The sequence below is a fragment of the Eptatretus burgeri genome, chromosome 12, assembly GCF_056783735.1.
Source record: "Eptatretus burgeri isolate ZD-2024b chromosome 12, Ebu_testis_v1, whole genome shotgun sequence".
In the NCBI taxonomy this organism is placed as follows: Eukaryota; Metazoa; Chordata; class Myxini; order Myxiniformes; family Myxinidae; genus Eptatretus; species Eptatretus burgeri.
This window is the reverse complement of record NC_140972.1, coordinates 80,318,576-80,341,562: the sequence shown is the minus strand read 5'-3', so window position 1 is coordinate 80,341,562 and position 22,987 is coordinate 80,318,576. Positions and strand designations below refer to the sequence as shown.

General features: G+C 45.3%; 1 protein-coding gene across 2 annotated transcripts in view; it reads right to left on the bottom strand.

The window, feature by feature from the left end:
* Positions 1 to 22,987, bottom strand: part of LOC147015978 (GTP-binding protein Rit1-like) — a 44,097-nt gene that overhangs the window by 12,245 nt on the left and 8,865 nt on the right. For both annotated transcript variants that reach the window (XM_085848659.1, XM_085848660.1), the window contains exon 2: positions 1,901 to 2,013. In XM_085848659.1, coding sequence (XP_085704785.1) covers positions 1,901 to 1,991 — 91 coding nt within the window. In that variant the 5' untranslated portion in view covers positions 1,992 to 2,013. The remainder of the gene's footprint in view (positions 1 to 1,900; positions 2,014 to 22,987) is intronic.

Below are 22,987 nucleotides of genomic sequence, written 5' to 3'. Positions count from 1 at the left end.
CATGTAACACATTTACATCCCCCAAAAAACAATTTCCACAAGCGACCAATATAGCCACATCACAATAGGGTCAGCAGACAACAAAATATATTTGTGTTTTATAAAGTGCTCTATAATTGCAAGGGCTGGTTATGTTGTATTATTTTTTTGGGTGGAAAATAAGTTGGCTTCAGATTTGACATGGTGCAGTTTTTAAAGGCTTGATGATCAACAATGGATAGGGAGGAATAAGGAAGGGGAAGAAGTTATAGAAATTATTTCAATTGAGGAAAATGTGATACCCTATGCTATCATGTTTAGAAGGAAAGTTTCACTTAATTTTTTTTTTTTTAATAAAACAGCAACATGCTGCTCTGAAACACGAGATGATGAACCAAAAGCGTATCTATATAGTTATGTACAATGAAAAGGGTGGGGGGGCTCAGAGGTGTATCGGTTCATTAGAAATTGGTACTCTTGGTTTTCATTCCATCGGATTTGACTTGCAGGGCATGGCTTTGCAGCAGTGCGAGTGAAGTCATCTGTCAATCATTTAGAACAAAAGCTTGACCCTCAAAAGTCTGCGTTAACCCATATTCAGCCCCCCAATCAAAAGATTCCCCTCTTCCACATTCAAACTACTGTACTCTCCATTCTCACCAAGCCACTTGGCCCTGGCCCACAAAGCACAAAATTGATGCGGATTACATTATAGATGTGCAAAGACAACATTATGTTTTTCAACAAAGCAGATGGACCTTCATGCCCAATGGTTCAAATCAACCAATTAGCCCGTTTGGTCGTCCTGTAGCTAAGCCCAGCCTGGATGTGATTACCCATACTGTCAATACGTTACAGTATAAACTTCTCCATTTTGATTTGCTGGAAGTTTAAATGTAAATGCAGCAGCAGGAAAGTCATGACCGACCTGCCGTTCTTCCCGTAAAGAAAGTTTGTTCAATGCAATTTGTGGGTGAGGATTCAGCGAGTTTGCAGTGGGACTTCACAATCACTTCTTTTTTTTTTGCATTCAGTCAAGGCTCGTGAAAGAGCTAGAATATGCCGGCCAAATGGTCGAGAAGCTCAAAAACCGGACTAAGGGATTTTGTTTGCCTATACCCGGTTCAAATGGAATGCTTGGCAGCTGATCAGGCAGCACACTGGGCACCTCCCCTCAACGGGGTCCTAGTCCAACATGGAACCCGAGCGGAGGTTCTTAGACGTCGAGTACGTGAATGCAATGGTGAGCGTTCCCAAACCTGAAGATCCCCCAAAAGGATTTATAGCAAGTGTGCTATTCTAAACCAATGATGTATGGGGATTGTGGGCAAGTTGATTTTACCACTGCGGTATGATAGCTGCAATACACAGTTACAGTGCCCGATTGTAGCAATATTTTCCTTTGAAACTCACAAAAAGAAACATTACCATACTATAGCACATCCAATTCGTATATCAACACATTTAATTCGCCCGCACACACTTGCAAAATACTACAATTAATTTTGTGTGACAGGAAAATATCAGCGTTGACAGCCAAACACGACTTGAAAGTGCAACTCGCAGAGTTCAAGTTCGGGAGCACGGTTCGGGTACAGCAAGCACAAGGAGGAACTTATTTGCATTCAAATACCATGGAAGTTCTGCAGAGCATAGCAAATAGAAGGTACGAGTCAACATTAAAAACCTCAGACCAAACTACTGACCATCAAAACAATGTGCTTTTTCTCCAAAGCAAAGGCATAACTAATGCTCGTTTTGATCAGGATACAGATACAAGTGCTTATTTCAACAATAGGCTGAATAAGAGGATAGAATTATTTCTTTACAAAAGGAAAAAGAAAGAAAAAAATTCACACTGCTTTTCCACACCATTCACTATATTTGGTACAATGAAAAACAAAAAATAAGTCGTACATACCACTTTTGCCAACACCACCTGGGCCAAGGAGGACTATTTTGTACTCCCGAGTTGTGTTGATTCCACGTGAATCCATCTTCGCATTTTCCATGGCAAGAATGGGATCAAGGCACCTGCAGGCCAAATACCGTACACATTGATTAGTTTTTATTGCGAGGCAAAAATTGATTCGCACCTAGGACTAGTGACCACAACCCGTTACTATTCCACATGACAAACCATTGCTAAACCTGACATTTTGGTTAAAAACAAATGCAACACTTAGCTTTCCCAATATAATAGTTACAATGTATGATAAACTTTGTTAAAAGTTCAGCAGCAGTCTCAGCATGCCAAATGTGAGTGACAGGACAATTAGGATGAAAAAAGAAAAAAAAGATCACGTCCCAAAAAAATTTGCAAAGACAGAATGGAAGAAGAAGACAAAAGAGGAAAGAGGGAAGAGGTAAGGGGGTGGGGGGGGAAGGATCCTTCAACATTTTCATGGGAGGGAGAGGATAAAAGACAATGGCAGCAGGATAACTCAGTTCTGGAAGCATTGTCAAATTAACTCACCTATTTATTTCCATTGCTAACCACTGAAAGGCTGTGTCTTTAAACCCTCCAGACCTCAAAACCATCCATTACCTCTCCTGGGACAACCATATGGCAAAGCAGGCTTCCAAAGCCAGCCACAGCCTGGACATCCTCCACTGTTACAAGTCAAATCCCAGTGGGTTAGGTTGGTGGCTATTTGGGAGGGGGTAGAGGGTGGTTTGGATGAAGTAAGCAGGTTGGGTGGCCTTCCATCGGTTAATGGTACAGGTTTTCCTGGTTTGATTGTTACACTGGAGATGAAACTTTGCTGCTCTGGCAAATGGCTTATGGCTGGACAGGCGTTGAGCTTGGAGGTCCCTATTTATCTTGGCATGGAGGGGATGGGAATAGGTTTTAGCAGTCCCAAGAGCAGCTTCACGTGTTGCCGCTTCTCTTCCCACATCGTGAGGGGGCTCAAACCAGCAGGAAGTAAAATGGAGTAGGGTAAAGGCATCCAGTGATGATGTAAGTAGAGTTCAGGTGGGTGATGCCATTTTTCACAATCAGACATTATGATATCGAAAAATAAAATGATAAATAATAATGAAAAAACAAGCTGATACTCTTGGTCCCCTGCCTTTTGGGAATAGATCTGTGTAATATGAAGGCTAAATTTTGAACGTTTTGTCAAATATCACATACACAAGCCAAGTTACTGAGATGGTTGCCATGGTAGCATAACTCAGCCAATCACAACTGTGATCTAATCAGGAAAATATGTCAGGAGGAACCTCAATCCATACAAAATAAAATAAAATTTAAAAAAGCACAAATAGATATGTGCAATATGAAAACTAAATGTTCAACTTTTTTTTTAATATTACATACACAAAAGTACATGGACAGATGACAGGTTGGTCGGTTGGTCAGTTGGACGGAGATCATTTTAATGTCCCCTGTCTCTGACCATGTCATTAGGGTGGGGGACAAAACCCCAAAGTTTAATCCAACAAAAAATTACTTTCAAGCAAGTTTTCATGGCAGTGGACTTATCAGAGTTCAGTGGAACAAGTACAATTACAAACACAAGGTTAAAAAAAAAAATTCTCAAATTATAACAATGATAATAGTTCCCCATTATCACATGCGTGAAAGTGCGTGGGCAAAAAAATAGTTGGTGCTTGATGACCAAGTACAGATAATGGTTTCTTAGGTTGTATCCACATTAGCAAAAATGTAACATTAAAATGTTGGCTGCATGCATGGACAGCCTTGTGGTCTGAACCGCTTAATAACCACATGAGGTCGGCACATGGTTGTGCTACACAAACCAATTTCTAATGCAGAAATAAATCAGGAAAAAGATTAGTCCCATTCCTGGCTTTCACCATGTCATTAATGTAGCACAGGCCCGATGGAAAATAAAAAGTAGAAGTTAGGTTTTTGAAAAGAAAGGAGGTGGGGTGGAGGGTAGATCGATAATGGCTATGCATTGTCATAATCAGTGTTAACAAAAAATTGGGACTTGCAAATAAATATCAACTTTCACTGTTTAAAAAAATAAAAATAAAAATAAAAAATGCATAAAAACAGCAAAAGTAGAATGAAACCCTCAAATATAAATAACCTGACAAATTGAATGCCAACTGAAAAAGATGACAACAACATCGAGGCAAAATATAGTTAATGAAGCAAGGGAAGAGGAAGTGCTCATTAACTGGGAAGATGGTGGGGAAAGTAGTATATTTATCCCCACGCTTTTTGAAAGAAAAACAAATATTAAAATATTGTTACGGTTGTGGAAATTCACAGAACACCATTCAGGCTTCCCAGAGATCAGTCATGTCGATAAGTCTGTATTCAGATAGATTTCCCCACCGAGGTCTAAAGGGCTGTGATCTTTGAGGTAGTGTTTTTCTTTTACTATCTTTATTTTGGACCAACCGCTTCACAACAACCACCTTCTCCACAACCGCATCTCAACAACCACCTTCTCCACCAACCGCATCTCAACAACCACAGCCACCTTCTCCAGAACCGCCTTCACAACAACCACCTTCTCCACAACGACATCTCGCCATCTCCTAAACCACATCTCCTCACGACATAACCAACAACGAACAGCATCGCCTCACCTTCATCTCCATTGCGCCACCATATTTGCGCCAGCCACGGCGAGTTCTCGCACGAACGGCATCACCACTGACAGATGCAGGGGTTCCTGTTAGGACGGGGGCCGGTGATTTCCACAACGTCCGCGTGGGGCTGGTGATTCCTGCAACATCCGCTCTCTTCGCATGACTTGCGATCGGATCAAAAGATCAAAGGGGGCGGAGCCAGCGGGGGGGTCAGAGGTCAGAGGGGAGAGATCAAAGCCTCACCTCACAGACTCCATATAAAGGCACGCAGAGACGCCAAGCGAGTAGTTGAAGTCGGAGTGCAGTTGAAATCTGGAGTCAGTGGGGAGCTGAAGAAGTCTGGATTCACCGTGGAGCTCGCTTGAAGAGTCGGTCTGCGGCCTGTGAGGAGTCGCGTGGCGAGCAGGCCGTCAGGATCGTCGCAGCGGAGCCTGGAGCGCAGCCTGCCGTGCCGTGCCGAACTGTGGGTCGCTGGAGCGCAGCCGGAGAGGAGTCGCCAACCAGCGGCAAACGGTCCGAGGTGATCGGGCCCCAGGACAGTCCAAACGACGCTGAGGAACGGGCGGGCTCTTAAGAGAGCATCAACTATAAGAGCAAAGGCCCGTTCGTTCCTCTGAGGCGTTGTCGACTAGGCCCAATCAACCGGGCCGCATGACAAGGCCTGGGCCGAGCCGCGGTCACGCCAGCTGCCGTGTGGACGGGACGTCGAGGAGCGCCCAGCGAGTCACCACGAAGGTGACAGGTAATCAGCCCGGTCTCTTGGAGTTCCTGCGGTCTCCACATCTCCGTGAATTATAAAGACCCAAGAGGTCCAGTCCTACCCCTTGCCTTTCCTGGGGTTTTCTTGGAATGAATGTTGTGGCGCCGAGTCCGTTAAGTAGTAAACTGTTAAGTGCATGTGTGTAGATAATATTAGCACGGTTGTAGTTCTTCTTGTCTTGCTTTTGTTGATTGCATTGCTTTTGTTTGCCTTGAATAATTGCATGCGTGTTTGCTTTACCTAATTGTATACATGCATGCCTGCATACGTGCTATAATAAATAAATGTCCTTGTGTTAATATTTACCTGCTCGTTGCGTCCTCTTTCCTCAATTGAACTGCCATAATTAAGTTCGGAATATAGTTGGTTCTTAATAACCGAAAAGATAATAAAGTCTGACGGGGCCTTGCGATAATACACCGCTCGGCAAATCTCAAACAGAACGAGCTGCTTAAGAACGGCTCGTTTTCGTGCAGGCTCCGTCGAGGTGTAAATACCCGGCATTCTGTCAGGTCAGGTCAGGTATGGGAGCATGTGCCAGAACAGCGCGTCGCTGCGTCCACTTTCCACCGGTACTCCAGGGGCCTCCGTCTGGCCATCCCCCAGGAGGATGCCAGGCCCATCCCCATCTCCTTGAGATGGTCAACCTGCTGCAACCATGAGGCACGTGGTCGGCCCACTGGCCTCCTCCACTCATGAGACTCCCTCGCTGAGAGAATCTGGTGAGCAGGATCAGCGTCAGGAAAACGAGCCACATGTCCATACAGCCGCAGCTGACGCTCACGGACTATGCAGGTAACAAATCTCATCCGAGTCTCTCTCAGCAACCGCTCGTTGGACACAACATCCGACCAGCGATAGCCAAGGATTCTCCGAAAACACCTGGTACCAAAGGAATTAAGTCTCCATCTCAGATCCTTGGTCAGAGTCCAAGTCTCGCACCCATAGAGCAAGACTGGAAGTACCAAGGACCTGAAGACTCGGACTTTCGTCCTCCCGCAAAGGTACCGGCAGCGCCACACCCCATGATCCAGTGAATCCATGACTCCCCAGGCCCGACCCAGACGTCTATTGACCTCTGACTCGCAGCCAGCAGAGACATGAATATCACTGCCAAGGTAAGTGAATCTCTCCACGACCTCAACATCCTCACCACAAACAGACACAGACAGGACAGCAGCATCCAAGATGTCACCGAAAGCCTGGATCTTAGTTTTGACCCAAGAAACCCGTAATCCCAGCGGCTCCGACTCATCATTCAGCACCTCGAGGGCCCCCAAAAGGATGTCTATAGTCTCCGCAAAGATGACTGCATCATCTGCAAAATCAAGGTCCGAGATCTTGACATTCCCAAACGATGCACTGCAACTTGATCTCTCCGACATCCTCCCAAAAATCCAGTCCATACAAGTGCTGAAAAGTGTGGGGGCAAGTACACATCCTTGACGAACTCCAGTAACAACTGGAAATAAGTCAGAGATGGTACCACTACACTTCACAGCACTCTCAGTACCAGAGTAGAGTTCAGACATCAGATCGATCAGTTTTAGTGGCACCCCACGAAGACCAAGAATCCTCCAGAGGACATCCCGATTCACTGAATCGAACACTTTACAGAGATCAACATAGGCTGCAAGCAGCCCCTGCCGAAACTCTCGTCTGCGTTCGGTGAGGACACGAAGGGCAAGGATACGGTCAATCGTTGACCTCTTTGGTGTAAAGCCTGACTGCTCTGGACGCTGGTGCTCAAGCAGATGGTGGCGAACCCTATCAAGAATTATCCGAGCAAAGACCTTGCCCGGCACTGAGAGCAGCGTCACCCCTCGGTAGTTGTTGCAGTCTTGGTGATCACCCTTCCCTTTCCAGAGAGGGACAACAAGGCCCCTCTTCCAGTCAGTTGGGATGATGCCTGTGTTCCAGGCAGAGCACAAAACTGTATGCAACGACACGAGTGCAGCATTTCCACCAGCCTTGAGAAGTTCGGCATGGATGCCACAGATCCCTGGAGCTTTGCCCTGTTTCAACTGGTTCACCGCAGCCCGTGTTTCCACAAGCGAAGGTGGACCACAGTTGATTCGAGGGTCAGCAACAGGGATTGTAACACCCTTGACGTCCAACTCGACAGCTGGGGGATCAGCCTGGTACAACTGCTCAAAGTAACCGGCCCAGGGGGCCTTCACTTCAGACTCCTCTGTCAAGAGCCTACCACTCTCTGCTCGAACTGCAGTGCTCCGAGGGATGGGCTTGGATGAACGTAATGCGCGAATTCCCCTGTAAGCGGGACGAGAATCACCTGTCCACAGGTGATGCTCTACCCCCTCACAGATTCCTCGCACATAGGCCTCCTTGTCCACCCTCAGTGCACGTACAGTGTTACGCCTCAGCTCCCTGAACAGCTCAGCTCTGCCATTCAGCCTGGCCCTGCGACTCTAGTCAATGGTATCCAGTGTCCCTTGAGACAAAATTCTTCTATGCCCTGCGGTGAGCTCCAAGACATCCACCGGCAACATCAAGGAGGGTGGTCTTGAAGGCGCTCCACAACTCTTCAGGACCCCCCAAAGCACCCAGACCCCCCCAAGTGTCCACTCAGCCTGTTCGCAAACTCCTCAGCTACTCTCTCATCCCTGAGCTTGGCAACTTCCAGCCAAGGCTGGGATGGTACCATTCTCCAGGATTTAAGGTGCAGCTTTAGAGTTGCTACAACAAGCCTGTGGTCAGTATTGAGGAACTGAGCACTCTGGTAGACCCTGCAGTTCTGGATCATCCTCCAACGACCATCAATGAGGACATGGTCAATCTCCTTTGCCACACCGCCAGCGTTGGAATACCAAGTCCAGCGATGAGCTTGTGGGCACTGAAACCATGAACCAGCCACCCTAAGTCCATGACTTCTTGCAAAGTCAAGGAACTTAGTGCTATTCTGGTTCATAGTTCCTGACCCATGGGGACCAACACACACCTCATAACCATCCCTATCAGTTCCAGTCGATGCAATGAAATCCTGCAAGACTAGAAGTGTATCTCGTCTGGGGCACTGATCAACCACAGACTCGAGTGTGGCGTAGAATGCATCCTTCACGGTGAGATCACTCACCTCAGTCGGAGCATAAACAGAGACCAGGGAAATGACACCGAAGGAGTGACGAATCCTTAATCTCATAATACGCTCGTTGACCAGTGTTAGCTCTATTATCATTGGGGTCAGCTTATTGGACACAGCTACAGCAACTCCTTGGGTATGGTAACCATCAGAGTGACCAGACCAATAGTAGGTGTAACCACACACAATTATCTCGCCGCAATCCGGTCTCCGAACCTCAGAGAGCTGCAATCCCGATGTCCAAACGCTTGAGCTCAGATGATAACAGAGACAGGTGATCATCCTCTCTTAGGGATAGGACATTCCAGGCACCCACCTGAAGGGACGGCCTCAGGTTAACCCAAGGAGACCGCCGTCTGGTGGACGACACCTCAGCACCACTTCGACACACTCTCCCGCAATCTGACCCAGGGATGTTACCCCGTGGTTTCCCTCCTATCATCAAAGATTGGGGGTCCCGAAGGCTTTGTCCCAATCCCGTCATCCGGTGAGCTGCCCTGCGAAGGGAAGCTGCACAGGAGGTACTCCCACGGAGTGGGTTTTCAGATATTTCTGCGTTTTTGCGTTTTGCAGAATGAAGGGTTTTACGGTGGCCGGAGTGCAAATCCTGCCACCAACCTCCTAATAAGAAGTAACCCAACTGCAGGAGGACATCTGCAGACACAGTTGGGCACTAGATATGGATGGCCGTTGGCTCACAAGGAGCTCCTCCGCCCTTTGACAGGTTTTGTTTTTAATCCTGCTGGGTGTCCATATCCAAACACCCCCCCTCACCAGAAAACCTGGTGGGGGAGACGGTTTAGTCGCCGACAACCCGACCATGGAACAGGTTAGTACAGGTTTACATGGTACCTGTAGCAGGTCACAGATCGAACCTGACCTGACATATATTCATTCTGTCTGCACGTATAATTAGGTAAATCGACAATTCGGCGATCGGACACTGTCGCACGCGGACAGAATAGTTGGCTGATTTACTGTGTGATTAAAAACACACCTGTAGCTGGATTTCGGCGTTGATCCGAAAGCTGTGACTAGGTTTGCCCGTTCGGTGGGCGAGAGTGGTCGCCTGCACGCTGAGCAGGTGGGAAACCACAATGTATTTATTAAAAAAAAATACGGGGAGGATATTGTAATTGGCTCCATTTGTCTATCTCTACGTCACACTATCTCCTTGTAAATAGTTGTGCAGAAATTTACCAAACTGTCACCTTTGCGGCAGGAAGGTACGAGAGCAGCATCATTTTTGGCCCCGCCCCCTGGGACGAGGTCAAGAACTCTCAAAAATGCAATTACTGGCACATTTTTAAAAAATGAAACTGCTCATGCAATCACCATTGGGTGACGCAGGAAACATGCAATGATTTTTTGGATTTGAGCCGTGGTTCATGCCTCGGAAGAAGGGGGACTTAGGATCACAGGGTCAAAAATAAAAAGATTTTATAAAATCAAAATGTGACTGGATCATTCCTGGTGCACCTTTTTTGCTGTTTTTCAAACTTTGCTTAAGGTGGAAAGATTTCCGATGGCGCACAGAGTTCGCTCTAGTTTTCTTTAAAAGTCAATACTAATGGGAGAACAAGGTGACTGAGGGTATGGACTGACAAGGGAGCAATAATTGGACACAAAGCAAGGGAATGAACAAACAAGAATAGAGGAAAGGAAACACAGAAACCTGCAAGTAAGAGGGTTGCGATAGATCAGGGTTAATGGGGGTAACAAAGAAGTGGGTAGGTATGGGCGATGACAACAGTGGCAGTGCACTGCCAGCTTTAAGATCTAGAGGGAAGAGTGAACAGCCAAAGCTAAACGATTCCACTAACAGGAGAAATTGGGAACAAGAGTTGAGGTGTGCAGGTAACCTGGATTTGGGAGTTTAACCAGGAGTGAGTTACTGGAAGCACACATGCATCCTGGAGTTGCTGGAGAGGCTCAGAGGAGTGAGCACTGAGCAAGAAAGCTTGATCGAAGGAAGGGCAGCAGCTGGTGACCAGTTTTACACAAACCACATGATTTTGCAACTTATTACCAATATTTACATGCACAAGATTTGCATAAATTAAAAAAATTAATTCTGTGAAACCTCTCCAGAAGAAAGCCTTACAATTGTAAATTAGGCCCATTTATAAACAAGCTATTCGAAAGTTGAGTGATATCAAGCCAACATTTTGGAGAATTGCACACGGTGGTGACGACTAATCGCAATTTATATGGTAACTGTGATCAGTTGCATGGAGGTATCCCAAATTGCTGATATAATCAACATGTTTGGAATGCAGCCACAGGGTATGAAACGTTTTACATATTTCATCATCAGGATATTTGTTAATGACGATTAAAATTCCACGACTAGAGTTCAAGCAGCTAAAGCAAATGCTCCAGGCTGTTACAAATCCAAAAGTCACAAAAGTATAACTAAGTGTTCATTTCTGGTTATGTTTGTATTGGCTCCAAAAAAAAATTGCTTCCAAGTATTCTATCCAGCAGAACTTTTGCACAAGCATGCAGTGCAGGCCACAATTAAACCATATTGTAATGGTGATGACATCTCAGCATAATAAGCATTTTTGAGCTGAAATGTTGTAAATTTTTAGTTGCATCTTAAGAATGACTTTCATATAATCTGCCAAACAGGACGTCACAAACGGAACCATCAAAAATAAAGTAGTTAAATAAATATCACAATATAAAATACTTCATTGAATAAGTTTGAAAGTTGGCCTCCAAAGTCAGCCACCAAATGGGCATCCTCCCACGTACAAAGTCCTTCCTCGGTACAAGTGAACTCCTGTCCACCGACAAGGCATTCATCTGAAGTTTGATTGAGTACTGCTCTCCCCATCTCAACTGGTGCCCCTGCCTCACACCTTGCACGGTTTGATGCCATGGAAACCAAGACTTTCAAGATCATTGGATGATTAATGATCTTGAAGTTCTTGAAGGCCATCACTTCGCCATCGTAGACAGGTTGGTAGTCTCTGTCTTCTTTCTACCACTTTCTTTCTGGTCTTGCACCCTCTGCTCTTACTTTGCCTTTGCCTTCTTCAGCCCCACCCACCCCCAGGTTTCCACAGGGCACAGATGATTGCCATCAACCTCTTTCTGGTGAAACTCCGAAAATCCAGGATCAATGTTCACCTCCACTCATTCGTTCCTCTATTTTCCCACCTGTTGAACCAACTTCCACATTGTCTTCAATCTCACTCTTCCCTCCAAGTCTTCAAGACAGCTGTTCACTCCCATTCAAAACCATGATCTTCTCCACTGCCGTTAACCTCCACCCCCTACCCCCACACAATCTTCTTCTAAATTTCCATTTTTTCCTTCTTGAAAGTTTGCTTCTGCATTCATCATATCCATCTTATCCATCCCGTGTGTCCACCCCTAATGCCCCATTGTTTGTCCACAGCTCGCTCTATTTTGCCCTTCATCTCTGCTGTTGGCGTCGTAGTCCCTAACTTCCCCTCTGCCTTCCTATTGTTCTGGTGTATCCTGATCCATTCAGTGTTCTCGTGCTCCCACGAGTCTCGACTCTATATGCAAAATTTTTTTTTTAAATGCAAGTTCACAAACAGACAACAGTATACATGAAAGTAGTACAATAAAAGGGTGGACATTACACAACCATTAAACACCAAAAGGGAACTTAATAAAACCAAACATCGAAATACAGAACCACAACCACATAATATCAGCCAACCACTAAAAGCCATGCAAAACCTTTGATTATCACGATTCATAAAAAGTAACAGAATGTGGAACAAAATAATTTCAGTAACAAGTTGTTCTACATCGGAGGCTTCTCAGTCTTTTCCCTGATCTCATCCATTGATGGTTCTTATCCTGTGTCATGTCATTTGCCTTGTAGTTACAACACAGCCAACATATTTATCTGTTAAATCAAATTTTTCTCTGTACGTTACATGCTTGGTTATGGTTAACTATCCTTTGCAGTTTATACACATCTCCTTGGTTGAGACTTTAAACCTATTCAGGCTTTGGGGAGAGGGGGAGGGAGATCAAAATGACGATACGTCTCCGCAACCCACGCAAATTGCCACATACCGTTTCAGGACTTTTTTTTTTTCTTTGAGGTCTTGCAAACCTTTTGGTACCAAATATATACAAAACTTAAAAATATAGCACATGAAAAAGATATTCTATTTATTATTTTGTATGCAGCCAAGCTGTTAGTTGCATCAACTGCTGGTTGTATCATTGCTGGAAGTACAGAAGTGACACTGAAGCAGTGCCCGCTTCCAGCAAGCTGGCACTCATTTTGCCAACCTCTGAAGGATAACAGGCTGACTCAACCCATCTGGTATAAATTCAACAGCCAAGTGAGATTTGAACTCAGGATCCTGGGATCCCAAGTCCACCACCCTAATCATTAAGCCAACACCAGGCATAAACTCAAGACCCTAAGATCTTAAACCAGCCACCTTAACCGTTAAGCCAACATCAGGCTTTGAAAAAAAAGATATAAACCAGCATCATAAAGGTCCTATCAACATTAAATGATCTATGCTTCATGAACCCTTTTGTACATGAAGGTTTACGAATAGAACACCTAAAGAAAAGGGTCTCCTGGCAATCCTCATGACAGAAAATGGATGGCTAATATGTCTGATACGAAGTACAATATAGCTGAGTTTTGTGGACCGTTGACGCTTCGTCTCGGAGTAGATAACAAACACTTAGCTCCATTATAGTATAGATGATCTCACCACTGCAAATGCGGTTTAACTCCAGTGAACTTTAGAACTGATGCACTGCTCGGGCACATGCTTCCAAACCTGATCTCACCTTAATGAAGAAGTGCAATTGTTGTTGACTCTTTGCCATAAGTGCCTTTCAGTGATCTGCCCATGTGACTTTGTAATCTATAACAGTTTCAAGATACTTGTACGATTGGACAATGTCAATGTCACCATGATGGACAATGTAAATGTCACAATTAGCAGTTAGCTTCAGGATGAGGCAATTTGTTTCAATCATACTGAACGGAATAAAAGTCAACAAATGCTGCTCATGCATAGCAGCCAATCTTGTCAGGAATCAAATAGCGGTGAACTCATAAATTTGGAACTGATCTTCCAATTAACAAGGTCATGTTAAAAACTATCTGAGCGCATCCTGAAAACATTCCATTTCACAAAGAAAAACTATTTTCAGCCAAAGAAAAACATGATCATGATTAAGACCATGAAACTTGGATGTTTGTTTCCTCTTCTCTTTCCTTCATTCCCATTTGTCAATTCCCTTGGTTTATGTCCTGAGCTGGCCTCTGAAATTTGAGATAGGTGGTCACAGAACTAGCCAGACTATCTAAAAAAGGTGGTCACAGAACTAGACAGACTATCTGAAAAAAAAGGTGGTCACAGAACGAGTCAGACTATCTTTAAAAAAGGTGTTCACAGAACTCGTCAGACTATCTACCAAGCTGGTCACAGAACTAGTCAGGTCAGGTCAGGTATGGGAGCAGGCGCCAGAGCAGCGCGTCGCCGCATCCACTTTCTGCCGGTACTCCAGGGGCCTCCGTCTGGCCTTCCCTCAGGCAGATGCTTGGCCCATCCCCATGAGATGCCGATCAACCTGCTGCAACCACGAGGCACGTGGTTGGCCCATTGGCCTCCTCGACTCACGAGACTCCTTCGCTGAGAGAATCTGGTGAGCAGGATCAGCACAAGGAAAACAAGCCACATGTCCATACAGCCACAGCTGATGCTCACGGACTATACAGGTAACAAATCTCATTTGAGTCTCTCTCAGCAACTGCTCGTTGGACACAAAGTCCAACCAGCAATAGCCAAGGATTCTCCGAAGAGACCTGGTCAAAGGAATTAAGTCTCCGTTTCAGATCCCTTGTCAGAGTCCAAGTCTCACATCCATAGAGCAAGACTGGAAGGACAAAGGACCTGAAGACTCAGACTTTAGTCTTCCCAACATTCCTAAATGATGCACCACTAGTCCAAGAGCCAAATCTCATACAAGGCCAAGAAATATGAAAACGTAGCCCATCTAGTACTTATTTGGTTGTACTCTTTTTTTCCAGCTTGGGACATACCTAAAGGCCCGGTCACACCTTGACGTTTTAGCCAACGTATGCCGATTTTTGAATTTTTTTTTCTAAAACGCTGGCACACGTTGAATACGTTATGGGTAAGTTTTGATAACATTGAGAGCACGCTGAAAAACACTGCCATACGTCGTTGTACGTTGGCTTTAAACGTTGTACTTTTTGGTTGTCCTCAAATTTTTTCATGCTTGAAATTTCATGACGTATGCCGGCGTATGACTCACACGTTCCGCTACGCTGGCCACAAGTTGTATGCACGGTCTGCGATCGTTGACAGACGTCAACACATGCTACTTGTAAGTTAATCATAAGTTGAGACACGCCGAGGTAATGTTTAGCGTACCCGAAACTTATTTCTAACCTATGATTAACGTGTTGTTGGCACGTTACGCGATCGTTGCCACACATCGACAGACATTACTTTTAAGTTACTCATAGGCTGAAAGACATCGGTATAATGGATCGTCCTTGCGTCAGCGTCCACGGCCACGCCAGGACACTTATTTGCAGCATTCTTCAAATTTTTCTTCGGCATGATGAGGATGTTCACACTTCGATGTCTAGCTTGGCTATGATTCCAATTGTCCATCGGCAGCGTCTATTTAAAATAGTCGAGTTTGAGCGTTTTAACACGTTCAGAAGAAACGCTTCAAATTTCCAAACCCCAGCGTCAAAAAACAAACAAAGGTGAGTGACAGCAATTTAAATCGTTCATTGTAAACAATGAAAATAGTTGAGTGGTACCGTTTAAAAGTCGTTGAGTGTAAAAAAAATCCAATTGTTGAGCGCAAGCGTCTACTTTCAATAGTGGGGTTTGAGCGATTTAGCACGTTCAATAGAAATGACTAAAATTTCCGAGCGCCAGCGTCAAAAAACAAAGGCGAGTGACAGCAATTTAAATCGTTCATTGTAAACAATGAAAATAACTGAGTGGTACCGTTTAAAAGTCGTTGAGTGTAAAAAAAATCCAATTGTTGAGCGCAAGCATCTACTTTCAATAGTGGAGATGCAGCCATTTAAATCGTTTAGTTTATCATTTAAATCGTTAAATCGTTAAACGCAAGGACGATCCATCATAACCCACACCCTCACCTACTACTGCCAACATGAACAAACTACTACTAATACTAATAACAATACTGTTACTGCTGACATCGACTCAAAAAGGACTCGAAAACACTGTTGGGTTCCCCTTTTATGAGCAGCATTTTTATATACCAATTCCCAAAACCGCTGGGAACACGTCTTTATATGGCAGTTGTAAGCTAGAAACACGTTCATTTTTTTTTTTTTTGTCGACCGGAAGACATCATTGGAATACGTCTACATACGTCGATGTGTGTTGGGACTACGTAAAGAATTGGTTCAAAGCACGTCAAACACAAGTTAGAAATAAATTTCGCGTAAAAAAGACATTACCGCGACGCGTTTCGACTTATGAGTAGCTTATAAGTAGCGTTTGTGGACGTGTGTAAGCGTCCACATATCGGGTGCAAAACTTATCCCCATCGCATGCGGAACGTGTGTCATACGCCGAGTACGTCGTAAAATTTCGAACATGTTTAAAATTTCTTGACGTACTCTACTTACTACGACGTATAATAGCGTACTTTAGCGTTCTACTCACGTATACCAAACTTACTCATACCGTATTTGACGTGCCCCAACGTTTTAGACACATTTTTCTTAGGTCGGCATACGCTGGCAAGATCGCCAAGGTGTGACCGCGATGTTGACACTTCCATTTCTACGGCAGTTATGATTCGAATCGTTGTGCGTCAGCCTTTTAATAGGCTACGTCACGACATCGTCGGCGATGCGTGCAACGCGCTATGCCAAAGTTAGAGTATCGTTGGGCATCGGTTGTGTAGGCCGACAACAGGTTCAGCATTTGTTGGTATAAGTTATCTATAACACAACGAAATGTTCTGTGTCCGTTACCAATGCGTTATACATAAGACCAAGTCGCTATGAATATGTCCGAATCTTAAAAAAAAAAACATCAAAAGTTCAACGTAAGCCAGCGTTTTAGATACATTTTAATACGTTGCCATCGCTGGCTAAAACATCAAGGTGTGACCGGGCCTTAAGGAACATATCCAGGCATGTTGTAGTCCTGGATTGTGGTATAAGTAATTTGCTGTGAGGGTGGAAACACACCAGGGGTAGGTTGCAATTTAACTTGTTTTGTGAAAGCAAGTTTTAGGATTTCGAGTGTTTTGGTGTATGTTTAGGATGCCAGAAATGGCTAATATATAATCCAGTTATTAGCAAAAAACTGATTTTACACATTTTCAATGGCTCTACAAAATTAGTTATGTTCAAATCAACTAGAAAACAGGGTTACCAAAGTTATTTTTTGAATACACACAGATGCGAAACAGTATCAAAATTGGATCCTCTTTTATTTTATCTTCTGGGACATGTGCATAAAAAAGATTCAATGCTATATGAATACAATGTTATTGTTCTTAGTTATTGGATAAGTTTGCATGAAATATATATATATATATATATATATATATATATATATATATATATATATATATATATATATATATATATATATATATATATATATATATATATATATATATACACACACATGTTGTTGTTCTTTCGGCTGCTCCCGTTAGGGGTCGCCACAGTGGATCATCCGTTATGATCCGCATACTGATTTGGCACAGGTTTTACGCCGGATGCCCTTCCTGACACAACCCTGGTCACCTCTTACGACACAGGGATAAGGATTGGGTTTCACCATGATTCCGGGCTGCCCTATATCATCTCATAGCGCGGTCCAGCACAGAGCGCCCGTCCTCAAGCGATCCTCCGAGTCGCCGGATTACAGGCGCACGCCACTACGCATGGTACAAATATATATATATATATATATATATATATATATATATATATATATATATATATATATATATATATATGTATGAAACATTTTCAGTTATCCATAGAATGAGAGATTGGAACATGGAACAGCTCAGGTAGAGGTTTTGAATAAAATCAGTCAATCCCATGAGACTCAAGAATTTCTGGTTTTGCTCACAATTATTCATCAGTGTCAGTCATCAGTGGAATATACTTGGGTTTGGATGTTTTCACATTGTTCATCGGCGATACAAAAACAAGCTTCTGTACAGATTAAGCCATTTGCTTTGCATCGGCACAAGTCATTCCGCCTACATGCAGACTATTTGCATTTGCATGACATGAGCTCTAGAATGGCAGTTGGTGCAGGTGCTTTTGACATGAGAAGTGGTTTTAGTATGCCACTGACAAGCTCCCAACCGTGTCCAGCAGGTGATGGCAAGTTCAGAATGGCACAGAGTGATTTCTTCCAAATATCTTCTTCTTCTTCTCCTTTCGGCTGCTCCCGTTCGGGGTCGCCACAGCGGATCATCCTTATAATCCGCATAGTGATTTGGCACATGTTTTACGCCGGATGCCCTTCCTGACGCAACCCTGGTCGCCTCTTACGACACAGGGATGATTTCTTCCAAATATATGCTTGAAAATTGGCCCTTTCAATATGATGCCCAAGACTGTTTGATGTTGGTAGCAAGTTATCATTTTGTTTCTGCTTTTCGCAGAATAGGAAATATCTAGTATCATCAGCTGTACTGTAACCATTTTTGAAATACAGTGCACAAACCAACTTTTCACATGAAGCTTGACACAATGAAGACAGATTGAGATTCTCTCCACACACACACACACACACACACACACACACACACACACACACACACACACACACACACACACACACACACACACACACACACACACACACACACACACACACACACACACACACACACACACACACACACACACACACACACACACACACACACACACACACACACACCATTTTCCCCGCTAAAGCAGGGGTTAGCCTTGCGGGCCCCATGACAATCTTCTCCACTTTACCCTGTTTTCTGCATCTCCCCTTCTTAATCCCCTTGCCCACATTTCCTCTTCCACCACATTTAGCCAAGTTTTTCTCGGTCTTCCCTGTCCTCGACTACCGACTACACTCATTTCCAACACTCCTCTCACCCAGTCACTTTCATCCTTCCTCAACACATGACCCAACCATCTCAACCTGTTTCGCTTCACAACCTCCATCACAGACTCTATTCCCATCATCTTCCGCAAGTCATCATTTGTCTTCCTCTCTCTCAACGATACTTCACACATCCACCGAACCATTCGCATTTCCACCCTTTCCAGCCTTTGTTGCTGCTCCATGTTCAGTACCCATGTCTCACTCCCATAAATCATCGTACTCCTCACACATGTAGCATACACCTTTCCCTTCAGCTTCAACGACACTCCCCTCTTTGTCAGCACGCCACTCAGTTCCCGAAACTTCTTCCATGCACATCTCACTCTAGCAACCGTCGAAGAGTCTGATCCACCTTCTCCATTCAGCATGTCTCCGAGATAGCAAAATGTTTTCACCCCTTTCAGCTTCACACCATCTCCAAGATCCAACTCAACAATTCCTTCATCTGCTGCTCCCTCGATGCACACCTTACACTTGAATGTAGCTGCCACACTGGTTAATGACCCTCTCACCCCACTACATTTTCGATGAACCCATTCAGCACACATTGTACACTGAATGGAGTTCACTCCGACACCCTTCCTGCACACAGCACACTGCCACTTCCCAGTCCTTTCCACCTCACCACATGCTTTACCACCTGCCATCACCTTCGTCTTTCTGATATTCACCTTCAAACCTTTTGCCGCCATACATTCCTTCCACTTATTCATCTTCTCCTTCAGTCCATCCAGACTCTCTGCAATCAACACCAGATCATCTGCATACAGCAGCTCCCACGGTAAACCCTCCTTTACCCTCCGAGCCAGCACCTCCATCACAACTACAAATAGAAGTGGACTTAGTACCGACCCCTGGTGCACTCCTACCCTCACCTCAAACTCACCACTGTTCCCATCCTTCGTCCTTACAGCTGTGCGTGCTCTCTCGTACATGGCCATCACTACTCTGATCAACCATTCCTCCACTCCTAACTTCCTCAATGCCCATGTCATAACTTCACGTGGAACTCTATCAAATGCTTTCTCCAGATCAACAAACCCCAAAAACAACTTCTTCCTCTTCTCCATGTACTTCTCCTGCAACTGCCTTACAATAAAAATTGCATCTGTCGTTCCTCTTCGTGGCATAATCCAAACTGCATTTCGTCAATCTTTACCTTCTTCCTTATCCTCTTCTCCAACACCCTTTCCAATACCTTCATTCCATGCTCCAATAACTTTATTGCTCTATAGGAGCCACAGTCCGGAGGGTCACCTTTCCCCTTGTACAGAGGGACGAGGGTACTCATTTCCCAATCCACTGGAATGCGGCCTTCTTTCACCACCAGATTACAGATCTCTGTCATTCTCTTCATGCCCCAACTTCCCGCTGCCTTCAACATATCTCCCACAACTCCCGTCGGCCCTCCTGCTTTTCTACTCTTCATTGCTCTTATAGCTTCCTCAACTTCCTTCTCAGTTATCTTCTCTGCTGGTCCTAAAACTGGGTTACTCTCGATGTTTCTATCCCATTCATTTTCTACATTCAACAGCCTTTCCATATATCTCTTCCATCTTCCTTTAATTCCATCTGAATCCACAACGATTTGTCCCACTTCATCCTTCAAGCAACTCACCCCCGTCACATCAAATCTCTCTCTCGCTATCTGCTTTGCAATCCTGAATACCGCTCTCTTACCCTCCTCCGAATCCAAGCGTTCTCCAAACATTTTCCTATGGGCCTCCTGCGCCTTTGCAACCTCTTTCTTTGCAGCCTTCTTGGCTTCCTTATAACTTTCATGTGCAGCCTCTTCTTCCACCGTATCCTTTGCCTTTTGCCATTCCTTGAACTTCTTCCTCTTCTCTTCAATCGTCTTTCCAACTTCATCATCCCACCACCATGTTTCCGAGTGCCTCGGTGGTCCTTTTGTCCATCCACATACCTCACCAACGGCTCCCAATAGACTATCTTTCATTGACATCCAACCACATCATCTAAAACCATACTCAGCCTCTCTCTTAATGCTTCCTTCACTGTTGCCTCTTTCAACCTCCACACCTTCATCCTCGGTTGGTACTTCACCCACCGAATTCTCCGCGCACCTTTCACCCTTATATCGCAGACAACCAGGTGGTGCTGCGAAACAGTCTCCTCCCCTGGGATCACCTTTGTGTCCCGAAGGTTTCCCCTATCTCGCCGACGCACCATCAGGTAGTCTATGGTTGTCGTCAACCCACCTGACGTGTATGTAATAAGCTTATTATTCGCTTTCTGGAATTGAGTATTACAGATCAACAAATCAGCTCCATCAGCAAACTCCAAGATCCTTTCACTATATACATATTGTTGTGGTTGACCAAATTCGCAAACCACCATTCAGGTCCCTTAGGTGAGGTATCTCAGTAAGTATATGTGTAGTTAGGCCCAAACCCGTTGTCTAGTGGGAATACATGTCATTTATGCGAGCTGCGACTCTTCAGGATAGCCGTTTTTCTTTTACTATCTTTATTTTGGACCAACCGCCATGATTACCACCACCAACCACGTCTCAACAGTCATCACAACATCAACCACCCACCACAGCGCCGCTTCACAACAACAGCCACGACCTCTACCGTCACACCTCGCAACCGTCGCATCGCCACCGTTCTTGCGCCGCTTGTGGGTACCGGTATTGGACTCGTGCAGGGCGCGCGCCGAACAGCGTGTACAAAACCACGGACTTTCCGCTCCAAAAACGGATCAAAAACGACACGCCCACTTTTGTTCCGTCCAATCGGTGAGCAAGGGGCGATTTGGCCCCGCCTCCAGGGCGTTGGAGGGCGGTCGCTATATGCAAATTCATGGATCAAAATGCATTCACGCCCACTTTTTCTCGGGCCAATGGGGAACGAGGTGAAAGGTCGAAGGCAGGGGGTCAAAGGCGAAGCCACGGGGCTTATATAAGCGGCTGCGTTCGTCAGAAAAAGGTCGTCGTGTGTGCGTTGGAAGGAGTTCGCAGGAGGAAGAGTTCGGAGTTGGAGTCGGAGCGAAGAGGACGGAGCTGTGGAGAGGCGGCGGCGGCGAAGACGGACGAGGGGGTGCTCGCGTCGGTGCCGGGAGCTGCACACCAGGGAGGCCGACGGCGCAACCTGGTCGAGGTGGAGACGCTCGTCGCGGGACCCGAGACAGAGTAAAAATCCTCCTGTCCCCGAGCATCAGCAACCTCCTCCTGTTTCCCCCCCGCGCTGAGATAGTGCAACCAAGGGGGCCCCCTTCCCACCCCCTACCAGACACTGTCCGCGAGGCCCGTGGAGTTGAGGCACCACCGCCGCTCCGCGTATCATCACCAGACGGGTAGGCCCGACACGGTCTCGGCCCCAGGCCCGCCTACCCCCTCATCCTGGAGGGTGGTTCTCTTTTCTTTTGCTTTGGGAATGTGTGATGTCGGCGCCGTCTGTGAAGTAAAATTGTATAAGTGTTGCCGTGTGCTCGCGTAATCGGTATTAGATCTGCATTGTCGCATTTGCTTTTTGTCTTCTTTTCTATGTGCTTTTGGTGGAATTGAATATGTGTGCTTTCCGTCCATCGCGAATAAATGTGCTTTATGTTGAACTGTTTCCCGCTTCGCTTCGTCATTTCTTTCATTGAATCCTCATCTTGCTTCACGTAAAGGGTTGGTAGTGGGCTGAATACGCCCGATAATTAATCGAACCGTCGAGGCCGACGATAACACCGCTCGGTTATCCCGATAGTATGGAACGGGTCGCTTAAGTGGCCCGTGTCCGAAGTCGACCTGCGGCGAGGTGCGATCGCCCGGTCTACCCTCCGTGTGGGTACTTAGGTAGGTCGAATTTGGCGAGCAACCCTATCCCACGCGGGGGCCGATTGGCTCGATCGCGATGAGACCGAAAGGTCCACCCGTGACTGGTTCTCGGTGTTAGTCCGAGAGGGTCACGACTGGATTGTCCGTCCTGTGGGCGACGTGCCGCGATTCGAGTTACGTGGCCGTCAGCACGCCGGCGGGCGCGAATCCGCAACAATATATATATATATATATATATATATATATATATATATATATATATATATATATATATATGTTGAGATTCTCTCCAAGTAGAGACAAACATTGTTGATGCTCATCAGATGCCTTGAGCAAATTAAATCCTTTTTTCTTGCCAATTCCAGAGAAGGCACTGGTGCTGTCACATCCAGTCAATGCGTGGAATCCAGGAAGAGCAGCACACATGGATGGACCAAGATGATTTACTATTGTATGTATTGGCAAGCAGCGTAGCTTGTCTTTTGTACCAGTTCTGAACCACAGTTCAGGACAATGCATGGATGAAAAGAAGTTGGCACTTAATACTGCCACATCTGTATTTGGTGATTATATAACCACCCTATCATGATCCTGAGAGGCATGAAAGGCATGCATCATCA